This window comes from Sceloporus occidentalis, unplaced genomic scaffold (assembly GCF_023333645.1).
Source record: "Sceloporus occidentalis isolate IW3139 unplaced genomic scaffold, rSceOcc1.0.p SCAF_3, whole genome shotgun sequence".
Classification (NCBI taxonomy): domain Eukaryota; kingdom Metazoa; phylum Chordata; class Lepidosauria; order Squamata; family Phrynosomatidae; genus Sceloporus; species Sceloporus occidentalis.
Window position 1 is genome coordinate 237,960,326 of NW_028316983.1, and position 15,968 is coordinate 237,976,293.

At 40.6% G+C, this 15,968-nt stretch overlaps 1 protein-coding gene across 2 annotated transcripts in view; it reads right to left on the bottom strand.

Annotated features, from left to right (window-relative positions):
• KCNQ3 (potassium voltage-gated channel subfamily Q member 3) overlaps positions 1-15,968 on the bottom strand; it is a 188,625-nt gene that overhangs the window by 9,466 nt on the left and 163,191 nt on the right. Inside the window, exons 9-10 of one of the 2 annotated variants that reach the window (XM_089517978.1) lie at positions 15,710-15,733; positions 12,685-12,741 (exon numbers count right to left, since the gene is read on the bottom strand). In XM_089517978.1, the coding sequence (XP_089374104.1) occupies positions 12,685-12,741; positions 15,710-15,733 (81 nt within the window). The remainder of the gene's footprint in view (positions 1-12,684; positions 12,742-15,709; positions 15,734-15,968) is intronic. The other variant, XM_089517979.1, reaches the window with a different exon arrangement.

The window sequence follows — 15,968 nt, forward strand, 5'->3', positions numbered from 1 at the left end:
AAAATGCATTTCCTGTTCAACTTCACTGAAGGATCTGCCATTGGTGCAGTAATTGTGTGCCCCTTAGTGACCATGAGACACTTTCTTGGATGCGAGGGAGGGGAATGAAGAGAGGAAGCAGAGAGCATGAGAGCTCAGTGTTAAGGTAGAAAGTGCATGCAGCACAAGATAGAGAAGCACTATCGATAGGATGCTATCTGTGAGAACAAAAATACACACTGCATGAACAAAATATTTTTATGCCATATACCATGTTGCAGGGGGGTGACGTCCACATGTAAATGGAAAGGAGATCACAGGGGTAAAAAGTTTGAGAACCACTGAATTAGAGGGTCAGAACCCAGTGACAGCACAAGCTAGGCTGTCACCCAGTGTGGTGTCATCCAGGAAGGGTGTGCATTCATCCCCTCTGCTGCTCAGTCACAGGGCTTCCAGTGATGGAATAGCTAGGAAGGGTATGGTTTCACCTCTCCTGCACTGAAGAGGCTCAACCAGGAGTTACCCCTCCTCTGGAGTGTCATCTGGTGCACTCCACACCCTGCACCTCCCCCAATGAAGCCACTGTCAGCACCCCTTGGTGGCAATAAATGGTTAAATCTAGGAGAAGGTAAATAATAGCTGTGAGAAATGCAGAAACAGGGTATGCTGCAAAGGAATCCCATATTGTCACTAGAAAGTAGGGATGATGCTCAGCTGTGGCTTTTGGAGAGTAGGGAGATTGAAGAAGCACTTGGTTATGTTCCTGTAGCCATACATGAAATTATTGCATCATTCATTGAGATTGGCCAGGGTTCTCCAGAGGACTCAACAGATGATGTAAACATTTTGTGCCTGGCTACAGGGATATTGCCAGCAACTTCTCCAATCCCTCCCTGCTCCCCTCCAGCCACATTTGTGACACTACTGTGAGACACTGGGCCACACAGGATGATATCCTCATTACTTTAAAGTGTTTTCAGGGGAGTCATTCTGGAGAAATCTTGCATTTTTAAGGAAATCAAAAATAATCAAAAGCATTACTAATGAATAACGTCCTGAATAATAAACTACAAATTACTGTTTTTTAAAAAGTAATACTAATAGCAACATGTTAGCATTCCCTAAGCATATTCTGGATGCTGTGAAAATGTAATCAAAACCTGGCATGAAATGAGGAATCACATGTGCTGTAACTGAAAGCCCTGTGAATTGCCTTTAAGTGGTAGGGAGATAGCGGTGGATTTCATAAAATCCTACAATGAATAAGGCAAGATGAAACCTATGCACTGACAAGTCCCTGAAGTAAACGTTAGGAACCAGTGTCATCACCATGGCATAGAGCTTCAGACATAGAGCTTCAAGGTCCCAAACTGCAGAGGGACTTCTTCTAACTTTTTGCAGAATGAGCATAAAGTGCAGCTTCAAAGTAACACCCCACAATCAAGGCTGCCATCTTAATTTCTGACTCCCAGAGTGCCATGGGATTCAAATTTGGAACCAGCCTGGAAAATTAAGCACTACAGGCTTTATGCTCTATGGCAGCTTACTCACAAACACTGGAAAAATGTATGTGTGGAGGAGAGATAACAATAACTAGTTGATGCTGCCATCACTGGCATCCAAGTAAGTGTGAAAGTAGGGTGTTCGTTTAAACAGGTTTGCTCTCTTCTTTTGCAGACCTTTTACATGGGTTATCAGGAGGGTAGAGTCAGAAACTGCAATAACCTGTGTAAAACATTATAAAGGAGAAAAAAAACAGACCTCTGTGATCCCTTTCTACCTTTTGCTAAGGAAGGAGTGGGGCTCCAGCAAGCCCATTTTCCCCTTCCATTTATAAAATAAAAAGGGACCTTGGTTACTATGCAGTAGGAAAAGAATGAATGGATCACTGTCTCTCTGTGTATGCATGTGTTTTAATCTATACAAGAAGCTAGAAAGGAGTGCTCTGAGGAGAGCAAGAGCAGGGAAGGGGACTGAGGGCATGATTCCCTGACACCTAGGCAGTTCCCCAGGTAGGAACCCAGCCTACTCTTCCCCTCTGTTCAGCTCAACAGTATTTTCTGCCTGCATCTGGGAGACAGCAGGTGTATGACTGAGTCACAGCAATACAGACCCAGAAAAACAGACATCTCAGCTCTAGCGAAGGGAAAAAACATCCAATTTTGGGGAGAAATAACTGAAAAATGAAAATGGGTTTCCAAGTGTCAAGAATCCCTAATAAGAAGAATCTTGAACTGTTTGGGTCTTATTCTGCACAAATTTTTCAGATGGTTGTTTTGCACAGAAAACGGGAAGGTTTTGGGGGTGGGTGGTTTTTGTTTGTTTTTTGCTTAGAAAACACTATCTTTGTGTAAAAATATTATTTTCTGTTTCCTGTGCAGAAAATAAACATTAATGGGGGAAATGCTGTTAATGGGGGACTTAACAGTGTATAAAATTCCAACATGGCTGTTTTTGCAAAAAAATAAATAAATAAAAATCAAAAACCCCAAACCCCCAAAACACCTTTTCTGCTCAAGCAGTAGTGTTTTTCTGTGCAGAAAATACTGTTTTATGGGCAAAACAACTAGATGATAATTTTGCACAGATAAAATGCTGAATTGCAAATAGGTTTAGAAAACTTTGGTTTTTAAAGACATACTTGCGGCAGTAAGAAATTTGCTAAAATTACTTGTTGCGTCCTTCAAGGAGAAAATTAATGAAGAATTACATCCCTACTCAGCTCTGGATTCTGATGGAGATGCATAATCTTAAATCTAGGAGTTTCAATAGCTTCTAAGTCTAGGATGTTCTAATAGCTAAGACTCTTGTGCCTTGCACATATCCACTGCTGTTTCCAAAGCATGTCACACTCTATAATTATGTCTTCATAAACCAGGAGCCTTCATAGAGGCTATAGTAAGGCCCAATCCAAACCTGTTTCTGCAACGTAATGTAGAAGGTTGATGGAAACTGGCTCAATTCAATGGAAAGGTTATTCATCAAACATGTTCCTGGCTAGAGGCCTCTTGTTCTACACACATCTAATTTATATGCTATGATGCAAAAGATCTACGATTCGTCACATTCTTTCTGTGTATAGTAGGCATGCTTACAATACATTTGGCCTCTTGATCCAATGGTCAATTTAGTTGGGTTGGGATCATGAAGGTTAGGTGACACTTCTACTCTGGTAGAAAGCCACAGTTATAGTCACTCACCAAATAAACACTATTCAAAGTGTGTGTGTATGTGTTCCAATTTTGTGCACTGCATAGGGATTTTTGAAGGAGATCACATGATGTGATTTGTGTATACCATCGAGATTGCCAAACGGTTCCACCACACTGTGGATTTTAGTTCACTATGTTTGGAGGAAACTAGATTTTTAGAGTTAGGCAAGCCTAAAACATGGTAGTGTTGCAGTCAGTCATAGTTTTTAGACATATTTAAATAAAGTCATTCAATTTAGATGTTGTGGTAGGTGGAAGGTTAATATGAAAAACAGTCTTACCCCATAGATAGGCACATAACAAAACAGGGTTTTAAATAGTATCAGTACTTCAGTTTGTCAGAAAGATAATGCAACCAAATAAAGCAGAACACAAACACTGAATAATAAATGCATAGAGGAGAGGTCCATTTATTCATAATTTGAATAAATGGTTCAAACAGTGTAATGCTTTACCCATTTCTGTGATGTTTCAGAGCTAGATACACTTAACTTTAAGTGGGCAGGTAACCAAAAGTAACCACACAACGATCTGCATGAAGGATGGTCTGCATTAATAATTTCAGATATTTCAATAATAATACTTATGAGTCATATTGTACTCAGATTATACAAAGCACTTCCCATACCTGCACCTCTTCTGCAGTAACCTATATAGCAAATCTATAAGATTGTACTGTTATCCCTATATATTGCAAATGGGGAGCTGAGGGCAAGGTAAGAGGATGGTGGCATCTTCCACTTGATGACGTTGTTGTTAAGGTGAGAAATTTGAAGCCCATGTCTTCCCATTTTGACAGTCAAACCTCACATCCAGGCAAATACAAACATCATGAAAACAGCAGGTGTGTTAAGTTCTCCTCTTCTGTAACATGCACTAAAATGTTTTTGTGTACTGACATCACCACAATATCCTCTGCATTCATCAACAAATAACAATAGCAGGGCATGGCACAATGATGGCAGAACATGTGTGTTTTAATGCACATTATGATGAAAGCAGGAGAACTTAATGATGAGCATTGCCATTTGCACCAGTAGCCCCATGCTCATCACAATGGTATTACCTTGGCTTACACAGTAGCCAAGTTCAAGCGTAACAACAAGCCATGGTTTGTCAAGATCAGAATGAGCCTGCAGCTTCCATCCTTCACTTGCACAGGGGTGCAAAGAGTACTCCTTTCCCTCAACATGAAAGAATACCTTGACAAACAGAGACACTGTGATACTCCTTGAACAAATATTGTGAACCGTTGCAAGATTTTACACATCTCAGCACTTTCTGTGAAAATTTCATTTGCAAAAGCACAATTTTTTCACAAACTAAACTTTTTTGTACAATTATGTACAAAATACTGTTCTGCACAAATTATGTTGCACAATAATGTTGTACAAAACAGTTTTTAGCATAAAATACAATTTCCATAGAAGTAATTAAAAATTGGGGGAGGAGGACTTCTTGACTCTTAGCCAGCAGGCAGAAAACTTTTGAAATCTTTCATTCTTGTACATGAGAATAAAATAATAAAATATTTACATCCCTCCTCTGCACACATGAAAAAATTAAAAGTTGCTTCTTGCACTCATTTATTTAAATATTTATATCCTGCCCTATATCAGAAAATTTCAGGGCAGAGTATACATGACAGCAAGAAGATGAAAACTATTTAAACAGTGTACAAAGACCAGGCTGTGCCACCTGGTGTTGCCACCACTGGCAAGAGTCAATGCAATGTCCAATGTCTAGATAATGAATGGTCTCAAGACCCTCAAAGATCTCAAAGATCTTTATGGAAGAATCAGGTTGTATCTGTATTGCAGAAATAATAGAGTTCAATACTGCTTTTGTGACCTAATAACCCCATTTGAACTAATCACAGTTCTTGAGCCTCATCTTGAGGAACTGTGGTTTGTTCAAACTGTTTAAAACAAACCAGGACATAAAAACAGTTTGATTCTGGTTTGTTTTCACTGCAGTGAAACACAGGTAACTGTGGTTAGTTTAAAAATGAACTTTCTGTCTGAAACCTTTTAGTTAATCCCAACTAGATTAGATCCACTGAATCAACTGTGAGTCAAGACATGGATAAATCCCATTGATTCAGTGGGTCTACTTTGGGCAAAAATCCCCTACATGCATGAAGGAGGAAAAGAAAGCATGTGAACCCAAGACTTCTGCCAGCCCCCTTTCATAAATGACAAACCATGTTTTATGGTTAAGCATGAACCCAGTCTTTAAGTAAAACAGTTCTGCATAACAAATGCTACATGGCTTTCAATGAGTATTTCCCTACGGAATATTTAAATATTTATGAATATCTGAGAGTTAATGGATATGGGAACTGGAAGCCTACAGCACTTGTCTCCCATATTTAGGCGCAACTGAACTTGAAGCTTTTAGAATCACACATGCAGCAATCAAACACATTTCTTTCCCATCATGCAAACCAGATGGTTCTCTTTTCATTCCTAATTTTGAAATTCATTTTAAAAAAATCACAGTTCAATCAGACAAGAAAGAAAGAAAGAAAGAAAGAAAGAAAGAAAGAAAGAAAGACTTTAAGCTAAATGGCAAAGCAAAGCATGCCTCTTCTCCCAATGTATCAACACTGCCTTTTGGAAGAGGCAGGAAGAAGGATAATAACAGAACAAAAACATAGCAATTAAACTTCTTAGCTTCATTTTGCAGCCTTAAAACTGGAAGCACAAGACAACCATGCTTGCTCTGATTTTTACTACATTAGCAAGAACTGCATTTTGCATCATTTGCTGAAATCAGCCCAACGAACTGCAAGCTGACCTGAAATAAGCTTGGCTTATTAAAACATATCAGACGGATTCACATAATTCTCTGGGAGCTCAGGGTAGAGGCTCTGAATCAGGGTTGGATACCTTTAGACAGTCCAGAGACCTATCTTCTATTCCAATAGACTACTGTGGGCTGCACCAGGCCAGAAAGCATGCTGAAGGTTGTAAAAATTACAAACAGGAATGGCTAGAAAGCTACATCTAGTTTTATTTGGGCAGCAGTTTGAGGTTTTAGGGGTTTTTTGGTGGGAGATCCATGTTCTACTTTATTACAAAACTGCCATTCCTGGAGACTTCCAGAAGCAGTTGATGGCATTTTCTTGTTGCATTTTTTGAATCTTCTGGGAGCACAAGAACCACAAAAATGCCCTTGGGAGTCCATGTGCTGTATTTTTCTGTCCCTGTTCCAAACAGGTTGCATACCAAAGTAACACAGCACAACAGCTGAAATGCTACACTGGGGTTATGCATACCCTTCAACTATCCCTATTTGGCAGGGATAGTCCAGTTAATCCTCTACCATCCCACTTGTTCATCTGTTTTAAAAAATATCCCAGCTTCTGTCTCCTGCTCTCACTTTCCCCTTAGATTTCAATTGCTGCACACTGAGTTGAAATGGCAAAATAATTTTGCACTCAATTAATTCAGTAGGGAGAAGTGAAAGGAAAGGGATAGAATCATGCTTTTCCCAGTATGCCGAAGCAAAAGCAAACTGCTGTGGTATCTCCTACCTTGTGTGTTCTCTTCCATTAATTCATTCTGACATCCTGAGCACATACTCATGCTGCTTGGCCATAGGTGTCCCATTTTGCATTTGTAAAATGCTGGAAGGTATGGTTGTACAGCACACAACTTTACATGCAAAGATACACATTAGTGGTGCTACACAACCATTGTATTGAATATCAATGCTGTGGGGCTGAAACAAGATATGAAATGTACTATTATAATATGAGTATCATGCATCTCATGTTTTCTTGAGATACAGAAAGGAAGCTCTCTAATAACCAAACTCCCGTCTCCTTCTCTCTACTGGAAGTCACATCTAAAGAGAGAAATGTGGAGCCACAATAACTGGGATGTGAAAAGGAAATGAAACTGGAGTATTTAAAGACTGAAGCAGGCCTGATGTAAAGTTAAGGACAAATGCTGTCCATAAGGTTTCTAGATGTGTGGCTTCCCGATTGAAAGAGAATACTTTTGTAAGGAGGGGAATTGGAGAGGGCCTTGGGAGTCACACTGGGGAATCTCTCTAAACGGATCAAGGCAGCATATTGCCCATATGTACTTTATTGACCCATCTGAACAGACCAAATAAAACAGCCTCCCCTCTCCTGTCCTCTTAGCAGAGAGAGTAGGTGAGGCATGACCCAAAACCCGGTTTTAGTGCAAACAGATCAGATGGCATCCAGTACGTTCAGAACCAGACACCTCAGTCTGACCTTAGAAGTTACTGACTCACCGTGACAGTAGCCACACATGGTGGCACAGCAGGCCACAAGTGTGAACAATCACCAAGCATTGCAGTGGAGGGCAAGGCAATGGCTAGAGGGCTGCCCACAGTGCATTCTGGCCAGGGAAGACAGGAACTCTATTACATAGGGAATGCATATATCAGCAAAGCTGGACTATTCATACTTGCTCTTTCCATGTTATTCTTACCACCTGATGTCATCCTAGCTGCTAAACAAAATTACCAGGTTGTGCACCTCCTATTTTTTGAGCCTAAAGGCTTATAAATGTACTTAGGCGGGTTACAGACCGCCATTAAAGTACGCACAGAGCGCGTACTAGGGTTAGGAGGGGGCGGTGCTTCTGCACCCCCTAACCCTAGTACGCACTCCGCGCACACAAAATGGCAGCGGCCGTTCCACACGGCCGCCACCATGATGGCGTCATGAACACGCCGCCTCCAAACGAGGCAGCGCAGACGTGACGCCTTCACTCCGTGCGAGGGCGCTTAATGCGCCCTTTCGGCGGAGCAGGAAGGAGCTCTGAAATGGAGCTCCTTCCTGGTTTGCGTCACTGGTGCAGCTGTGTGAAGGCTGCACCAGCGACGCAAATAAGAAAGGGGCCGAGCGGCCCCTTTCTGGGAGTCCCCGCTGCCGTTGGGGTGTCCTTGGGGCTTGAAGCTCCAAGGACACCCCTTTCCAGGCTGTGGGGAAGTGGCCTTTTGCCGCTTCCCCGCAGCCTGCAAAGCGGCGGATCGGGGCCTCGGAGGCTGCCAGTCTGGCAGCTGAGGCCACGATACAGTGGGGAAAGGGGCGGGTGCAGGCCGCCGCTTTTCGGCAGTCTGTAACCCACCTTAGTATTTATATCTGGGTGGAAGGATAATAAATTTGACAAAAATGAATGGAGAAAAGGCAGTGTTGGAGAGGAGGGACACACTATGAAGGTGAAAAAGGAAGGCATACAGTATGGAGGTGCCAAAAGAACACACAATGATGTGTCTGAAGCAGAGTTCATTTTGCTGTCTGCAGAGTATTCAGACATGGTGTCCTTGTTTACTATTCGTATTTAACATAAACTTCTATCTAGGTTCATCAAAGAGAGCCAGCATGGTGTAATGGTTTGGATGTTGTATTACAGCTCTGGAGGCCAGACTTGAAATCCCTCCTTGGCCATGGGAACACTCTGGGTAACCTTGGCCAAGTCACACTCTCTCAGCCTCAAAGAAAGGAAATAACACACTCACACTGAAAAAATATTGCGAGGAAAACCCTGTGGTAGGTTCATCTTGGGGTTGCCAGAAGTTGGAAACAATGTGAAAGCATAAATTGGCTTCAACAACAACAGGTTTATTAAAAAAGAAAGTCTTTTAATTCATAGAATCATAGAGCTGGAAAAGACCGCAAGGGCCATCCAGTCCAACCCCCTGCCATGCAGGAACTCTCAGTCAAAGCATCCCCGACAGATAGCTATCCAGCCTCTGTTTAAAGACCTCCAAGGAGGGAGACTCCACTACACTCCTTGGAGGTCTTTAAACAGAGGCTGGGTGGCCGTATGTCAGGGATGCTTTGACTGAGAGTTCCTGCATGGCAGGGGGTTGGACTGGATGTCCCTTTCAGTCTCTTCCAATTCTATGATTCTTTATCTAAGTAATGGATACAGGCAAGGGATGGAACGAATATTCAAATGTTCAAACACATTCAAAAACTGGTGGAAACCATACACAGGAAATAGCATTTTCTTCACAGAAAATAGTATTTCTACACAGATATTATGTTCTGCACAAAAAATGCTGTAATCAAGGAATTATTCTATGCAAAACTCACACAAAATTGTGTTGCATCAAAACAAACTTTTCTGTACCAAACAACCACATATGCATTTTGCAGAGAACAGGTCCTGAATTATGAATAGGCTTCAAAAACTGCATGGTTTCTGAAGACTTTTGCAGCGGGAAGAAAACAGCTAAAATTACTCATTACTTCCTTTGAGGGGAAAATTACTGAAGAATTACATCCCTATTTCTGGTCAACAAGAAAATGCAGAGCTACCCTGTCAAAAATGGACTGTAAAATGTCACAGAGGTAATCTGTTCAGAAGATTATTGTGGCTGAAAGAAGGCAAACTTGGTTTTCTAGCAATGCAGTTATGGAGGTGATTGTTGAAAACAAAGAGCTTGGCCTTAAGAAAAAGTAATCTGTTTCTGATTCTACATATTTGCTAATTTATTTGAGCTGTCAATCACTCCTTTTCCTTATCTACTCTACAACAACTCAGAATTGTGGTCTATAAACCCAGATGGTCCATCTAGCCCGATACGTTTATTCAGTATAGGGTAGACTTAGAAGAAAAATGAATTACTTAGCCCAGAAAGGAAATGGGATCCCATGCTCACTTGCAGCAGGTCTCTGTGATCTCTGGCAGGGGTCTTTCCAAGCCCTGCTCCTGATATTCTTTTAAGCATGACATTAAAGAGATTGGACCTGAGGCCTTGTCACAGAATGCTTTGAGAATGCAATTCTCACAGTATCAGGAGAGCCAGACAGGAATTTAATTGTGTCTCCTCCCAAACATGAATCCAGTGCCACCTAGTGAATAATGTATATCATTACATTAACCACATAGAAATCTTGCCATTACTCCAGTGCAAACCAACATTAAATTTTCCTTACTAACCAACTCATGGAAAATATAACACTTGTGGTTCAATTCTCTGGTCTCTTAGAGGGCATCCATCTCTTAGGATGGAGAGAAAGATCCAGTTTCAATGGGTGAGGCCCTACCTTCAAAATCTGCCCTCAATCCCTGCTAAAATGATTGAGGACTTTAGCCATCATACTTTAAGAGTGCTGATGTTGAAACAGGAGTGAAGGGAGAGAAAAAGCAGCCCCTGAGTATGTACCGATCCACAGGATTCCAAGCCCTCCTGATTCCTAGACATTCCCCAACTATTGCTTGCAACTCTGGAAAAACAAGTCATCTATCTACTCCCTAAATACTTGTTGAAGTTAAGCCAAAAACATCTTTTCCAATTACTGCCCTCTGAGAAAATAGTTCATTAAGTTAAGCATGATCATCATGAAAAAGGGCTTCTAAAATTTAGCCTATTCCTGAGGGCAGTGGAGAGGAGCACACCATTCCCTCTCTTATCTATCCTGAACAGTGCATACAACATACAGAGGTGTGTAGGGTAGGAGAGAGGGAACTGGGAAATTCTTCATCACACTAGGTCAGAAAACAAGTTACAAACATGGATTCCAGTGATCCCTTCTCTCCTAGGTGTGTCATCACTTGCAGCATAGGATGGGAATCTTTGGCTCACAAATTCCACAGTACAGTAGGGGAGGAGGGGAGTCAGGAGTAGTCCTATTCAGGTGTTATCTATATGAATTAAGCAAACATATGTGAAGGAGAAACACACTACTCCAGCACCTTGCATCACAGCTTCTGTGGGCAGTCTCAAGAGAAGAGTCTCTACAAATGTGCAAAGATGCACACTCCCCATTCCCCTGCTTTTCTTTAATCCATAAGAGATGAACTCACTAATGTGTTTCCCCCCTTTTTAGACTGTATCGCAACAAGAGGGGCAATGTCTTATTTCATTCTTCCATGTAAACCTAAAGAACATAAAAATCTTTCTCCCACTGAGTGAGATGATAAGAGCAAAACATTAAAAAAAAATTTTTTTTTACAAAAAACCCTTGGTTTTTACATAAAAACCCTATAATTTTTTTTACAGAAATTATTTTGGGACAAAGTACTGTATACTGGTTTCTGCCCAAAATGTTGATTTTTCTTGCCAGAACAATCTATTTTTCACACACACACACACACACACACACACGCAAATCTCAAAAAGAACTTAAATTTTAAAAGTTCACATCATTTAATCAATTATTTTCAGCAGCATGTTTCAATATGTTGAGATATCTTCTCCTATCATAGAATCATAGAGTTGGAAGAAACCACAAGGGCCATCCAGTCCAACCCCCTGCCATGCAGAAAATCTAAATCAAAGCTTCCCTGACAGATGGACATCCAGCCTCTGTTTAAAGACCTCCAAAGAAGGAGACTCCACTACACTCCGAGGGAGTGTATTCCACTGTCGAACAGCCCTTACTGTCAGGAAGTTCCTCCTAATGTTGGGGTGGAATCCCTTTTCCTAGAGCTTGCATCCATTGTTCCAGATCCTAGTCTCTGGAGCAGCAGAAAACAAGCTTGCTCCCTCCTCAATATGACAACTCTTCAAATATTTAAACAGGGCTATCATATCACCTCTTAACCTTCTCTTCTCCAGGCTAAACATCCCCTGCTCCCTAAGTCACTCCTCATAGGGCATGGTTTCCAGACCCTTCACCATTTTAGTCACCCTCCTTTGGACACGCTCCAGTTTCTCCACATCCTTTTTAAATTGTGGTGCCCAGAACTGGACACAATATTCCAGGTGGGGCCTGACCAAAGCAGAATAGAGTGGCACTATTACTTCCCTTGATCTAGACACTATACTTCTATTGATGCAACCTAACATTGCATTGGCCTTTTTAGCTGCCACTTCACACTGTTGTTCAACTTGTGGTCTACTTGGACTCCTAGATCCCTTTCACATGTAGTTTCATTCATCCAGGTGTCACCCATCCTATATCTGTGCATTTCATTTTTCCGCTCTAAGTGCAGTACCTTACATTTCTCCATGTTGAAATTCATTTTGTTAGCTTTGGCCCAGATTTCTAATCTATTCTAACTGGACGATAATTGTTGGGATCCTCTTTTTTTCCTCTTTTTGAAAATGGGGATAACATTTGCTCTCCTCCAGTCTGCTGGGACTACAAAGACATTTGTAAGTATACCCCAAGTTGCAATTAATTTTTTCAGTGACTACAAACAGTCATAATAAAAGCTGGTTGAAGGACAGAGTTGAACTTTGGAGAAGGAAGCGCTTAGCCCACTCCAGCCCCTTTCTTCTCCATTTTCCTCTGAAGCATGGCTCAGCAGTAGTCACTATACATGGTTAGTGGCCTGCATTCAGTGTGACATTATGCGTCTGCTGAAAATAGAACTTTCATATTTTGAGCTAAGCCTTCCCACTCCTTCCCCTGATGTTTTGGATGTAATAAACTATTGTAGTAAAAATTACTAAATAAAATAAAGAGATAGATATTGCAAGCAAGAATGACATGCAGTAGAGATATGCGCATATATATATATAAAATATTCATTTGTTACTCAGATGCATGTACCTAAGTTTTCTGGTGACCCTTGATCCAAAGAATGCATCCCTACTAAACATGACATTACTGTAAAGTGAAAAAGATGTCAACATGAATGGTTAATGTTCATTTATGAGAATCTATATGGAATTAATTAAATGAAATACATGGAAACAAAATAATTGGAAACTCAATACTCTTTTAACTTGTTTTCTTCAGATGGATGGCTAAATATGATAACATAGTTACACTTGCACTGTTATTTGTTATAAATATAAGGGCAGTTCTGTATGGAATATATAACTGTACCTAAAATAACTGGAAGCAATATCATATTAGAATATCAGGTGCTGCAACATCAACTAAAACAAGTGTGAGCAACTTGTCGTCTTCCAGATGTTGTTGGTCTGCAGCTCTCAGCATTCCTCACCATTGGTTGTGGTTCTAAGGGTTGATGGGAACTGCAATCCAGTAACATCAGAAGGGCTCCACCTGATCTTAGAAATGTGAAAAACCACTCTTATATTGGTAGCTATTACTTCATTTCACATCTGAAACAAACAGCAGCTTTAACAAATACTTCTAATGGGAACATCTCTCATCCAGCAATACCGGAGAAATATTGCAGTACAACACAGTTAAACAGAATCACAGAAGCTAGAGTCTTGGGATGGGTCTCAGCAATCAGTTTTAAAATAGCACATTGTCAGCTATTTGAGTTATCAACTGCAGTTGAAAACCGGTCATGATATTGTGCCAAATCGTCTTCTAATCACAATTTACCCAATTTTTATCAAACACAATTCAAACAAACAGATAACGCACACCATGTGCAGCTAGTTATGGTTCAATCACTTGTTTTTATAAACTTTCCTTAAGCAGAAGGAATCTTTCTTCAAGAGAAGGAAACTTTCTCTGATGGAAGGACCATCAGAGGAAGGACTTTTTTTCCCATTCCTTCTTCCTATCTTTAAAGAATGGAAGGAATATTTCTTTGAAGTAAAGTCTCCTTCTATTGGAGGAAAGAAACCTTTGCATTTATCTCCCTGCAACTGATGGATTGAGGCTAAAAATCCTATACACATGTAGCCAGGAGTTAGTTCCATGAAATTCAGTTGAGATTTATTCTGAGTAGTCATATGCAGGATTGCACTGTGAGTGGTTTGTTCAGCCACATGTAAAGCTACATGAACTGGTTCAGTGTCTTTCAGCTAACACAATCAGAACTAAAATTAGTCATGCATACTGGCCTAGATCCTATTAAGATTTTTTTAAATAAACAACAACAGGTAAACATTGGAGGTGCAACTTAACCAGCACACGCAGAGCAACCATTCTTACATTTAGCCACTATTGTGACTAGATAGACATGTTTCCATGAAGCTATAACCTGTAGAATTATTAATCATCACATGTATTATGGTTCATATTTTGATTTCATGCTACTATTAGAAATGTGCACAATTCTATTTCTCATGGCAATTTCCACTGCCACTGAGCTCATCCATGTGGTGTGTACTTCCATTTGTTAAAACTGCCATCAGTCTAATTGATTAAATCCTAGGATGCCACTGCATGGAACTATGACAGTCAAATATGGTGTCAAACCACTATACCTGAGTAGTATAGATTCACCCTATGGCTGGAATCTTATTGGTAATTTCCAACTAAAGTAGACCCACTGAGCCAATGGCGGAATGGTGTGTCAGCACACAGCTCAGTCCCATTGATTCAATGGATCTATTGGGACTAACAACAGAATTCATGTCAACATGTCTTCAATGGTAGACATGTTACTTAGCATCTACATGAAACCACTGGGAGAGGTCATCCAGAGCTCTGGGATGCAATGTCACCACTATCTGGATGACACCCAACTCTAGCTCTCTTTCTCATTTGATTCCAAGGAAGTTGTCTCTGTACTGAACCAATGTCTGTTCTCAGTGATGGACTGGATGAGGGCAAACAAATTGAAACTTGATTCAGACAAGACAGAGGTCCTCCTGGTCAGTCATAAGGCAGATCAGGGAATAGAGACTTTCTCTGTGCTGGATGGGGCTCACAGCTTGCATGTTCTCCTGGATTCAACTCTGAGCCTGGATGCCCAGGTCTCAGCAGTGGCCAAGAAAGCATTTGCACAGCTAAAATGAGTGTGCCAGCTGCACCTGTTCCTTGAGACATCAGATCTGGCTATGATGACATATGCCTTGATTACATACTGTTTGGATTACTGTAATGCACTCTATGTGGGGCTGCCTTTGGAAACTGTTCAGTGGGTTCAAAACACCACAGCTAGAATACTGAGCAGGGCCAGTTATAGGGAGCATATAAATCCCTTGTTGAAACAGCTTCACTAGCTACTGGTTTGTTTCCAAGCACAATTCAAGGTGCTGGTCATGACCTATAAAGCCATGTATGGCTTAGGTCTAGATTATTTGAGAGACCGCATCACCCCTAACATCTTCAGGAGAAGGCTTTCTCTTGGTCCTGCCTGGGAGCCTGAGTCCTGGCACTATCCAGAACTATTGTACTACAGAATAAGTTTGTTTAGAATAGGTCAGAAGAGAGAAACTAAATCATATTCAATTTATACTAATGCAAGCCCTTTATTATTGAATTTTCTCACTATAAATACTACTAACAATGGTAAATCAATTAAACATGTGCAGTGTCATTAATTTTCAGTATTATTAGTGCAAGCTAATACATTAGAGTCTAAGCATGTAGCAAATTAAGTTCACTTTGACATCAGAGATCAAAAGCATTGTTGTATCTTTGGTTTCATATAATCGTTAATCATTTTCAACAACATGTCAAATGCTAATCCCTGATTATCCTATGTAGGGACTCTATTTTCTCTCATTATTAAATAAGGTCAACAAGAACAACATAGCAAATAAAGTAAGTCAATAAGGGGAAAAATAATTAGCCCCGTATCCTGAACAGTGATAAAAGTCACAATATGTAGGGTAGATTTGTGTGGTTCTCTCTAAAAATCTTGTGAATGAATGGATAAATGAATGGCATTGGGAAGATGAGAAAGTTCATAACTTACCTAGTACCATCCACCGGCTCTTTCCTTTTGGACAGTTGAAAAAAGAAAGCAGAAGGAGAAAAAAGAAAAGAGAAAAGGAAGGAAGGAAGGAAGGAAGGAAGGAAGGAAGGAAGGGTGAAATTCAACAGGACAGAGATCAGTGTTAGTCACACAGACAAGATCTAGCCTGTTGTGCATGCAATGGCAAAGTAAGTATCAAACCACCTGCTCACTTTGCTGGCCTTGGATGCAGACTTTTCTGTTATTTTGTTGGCAAATG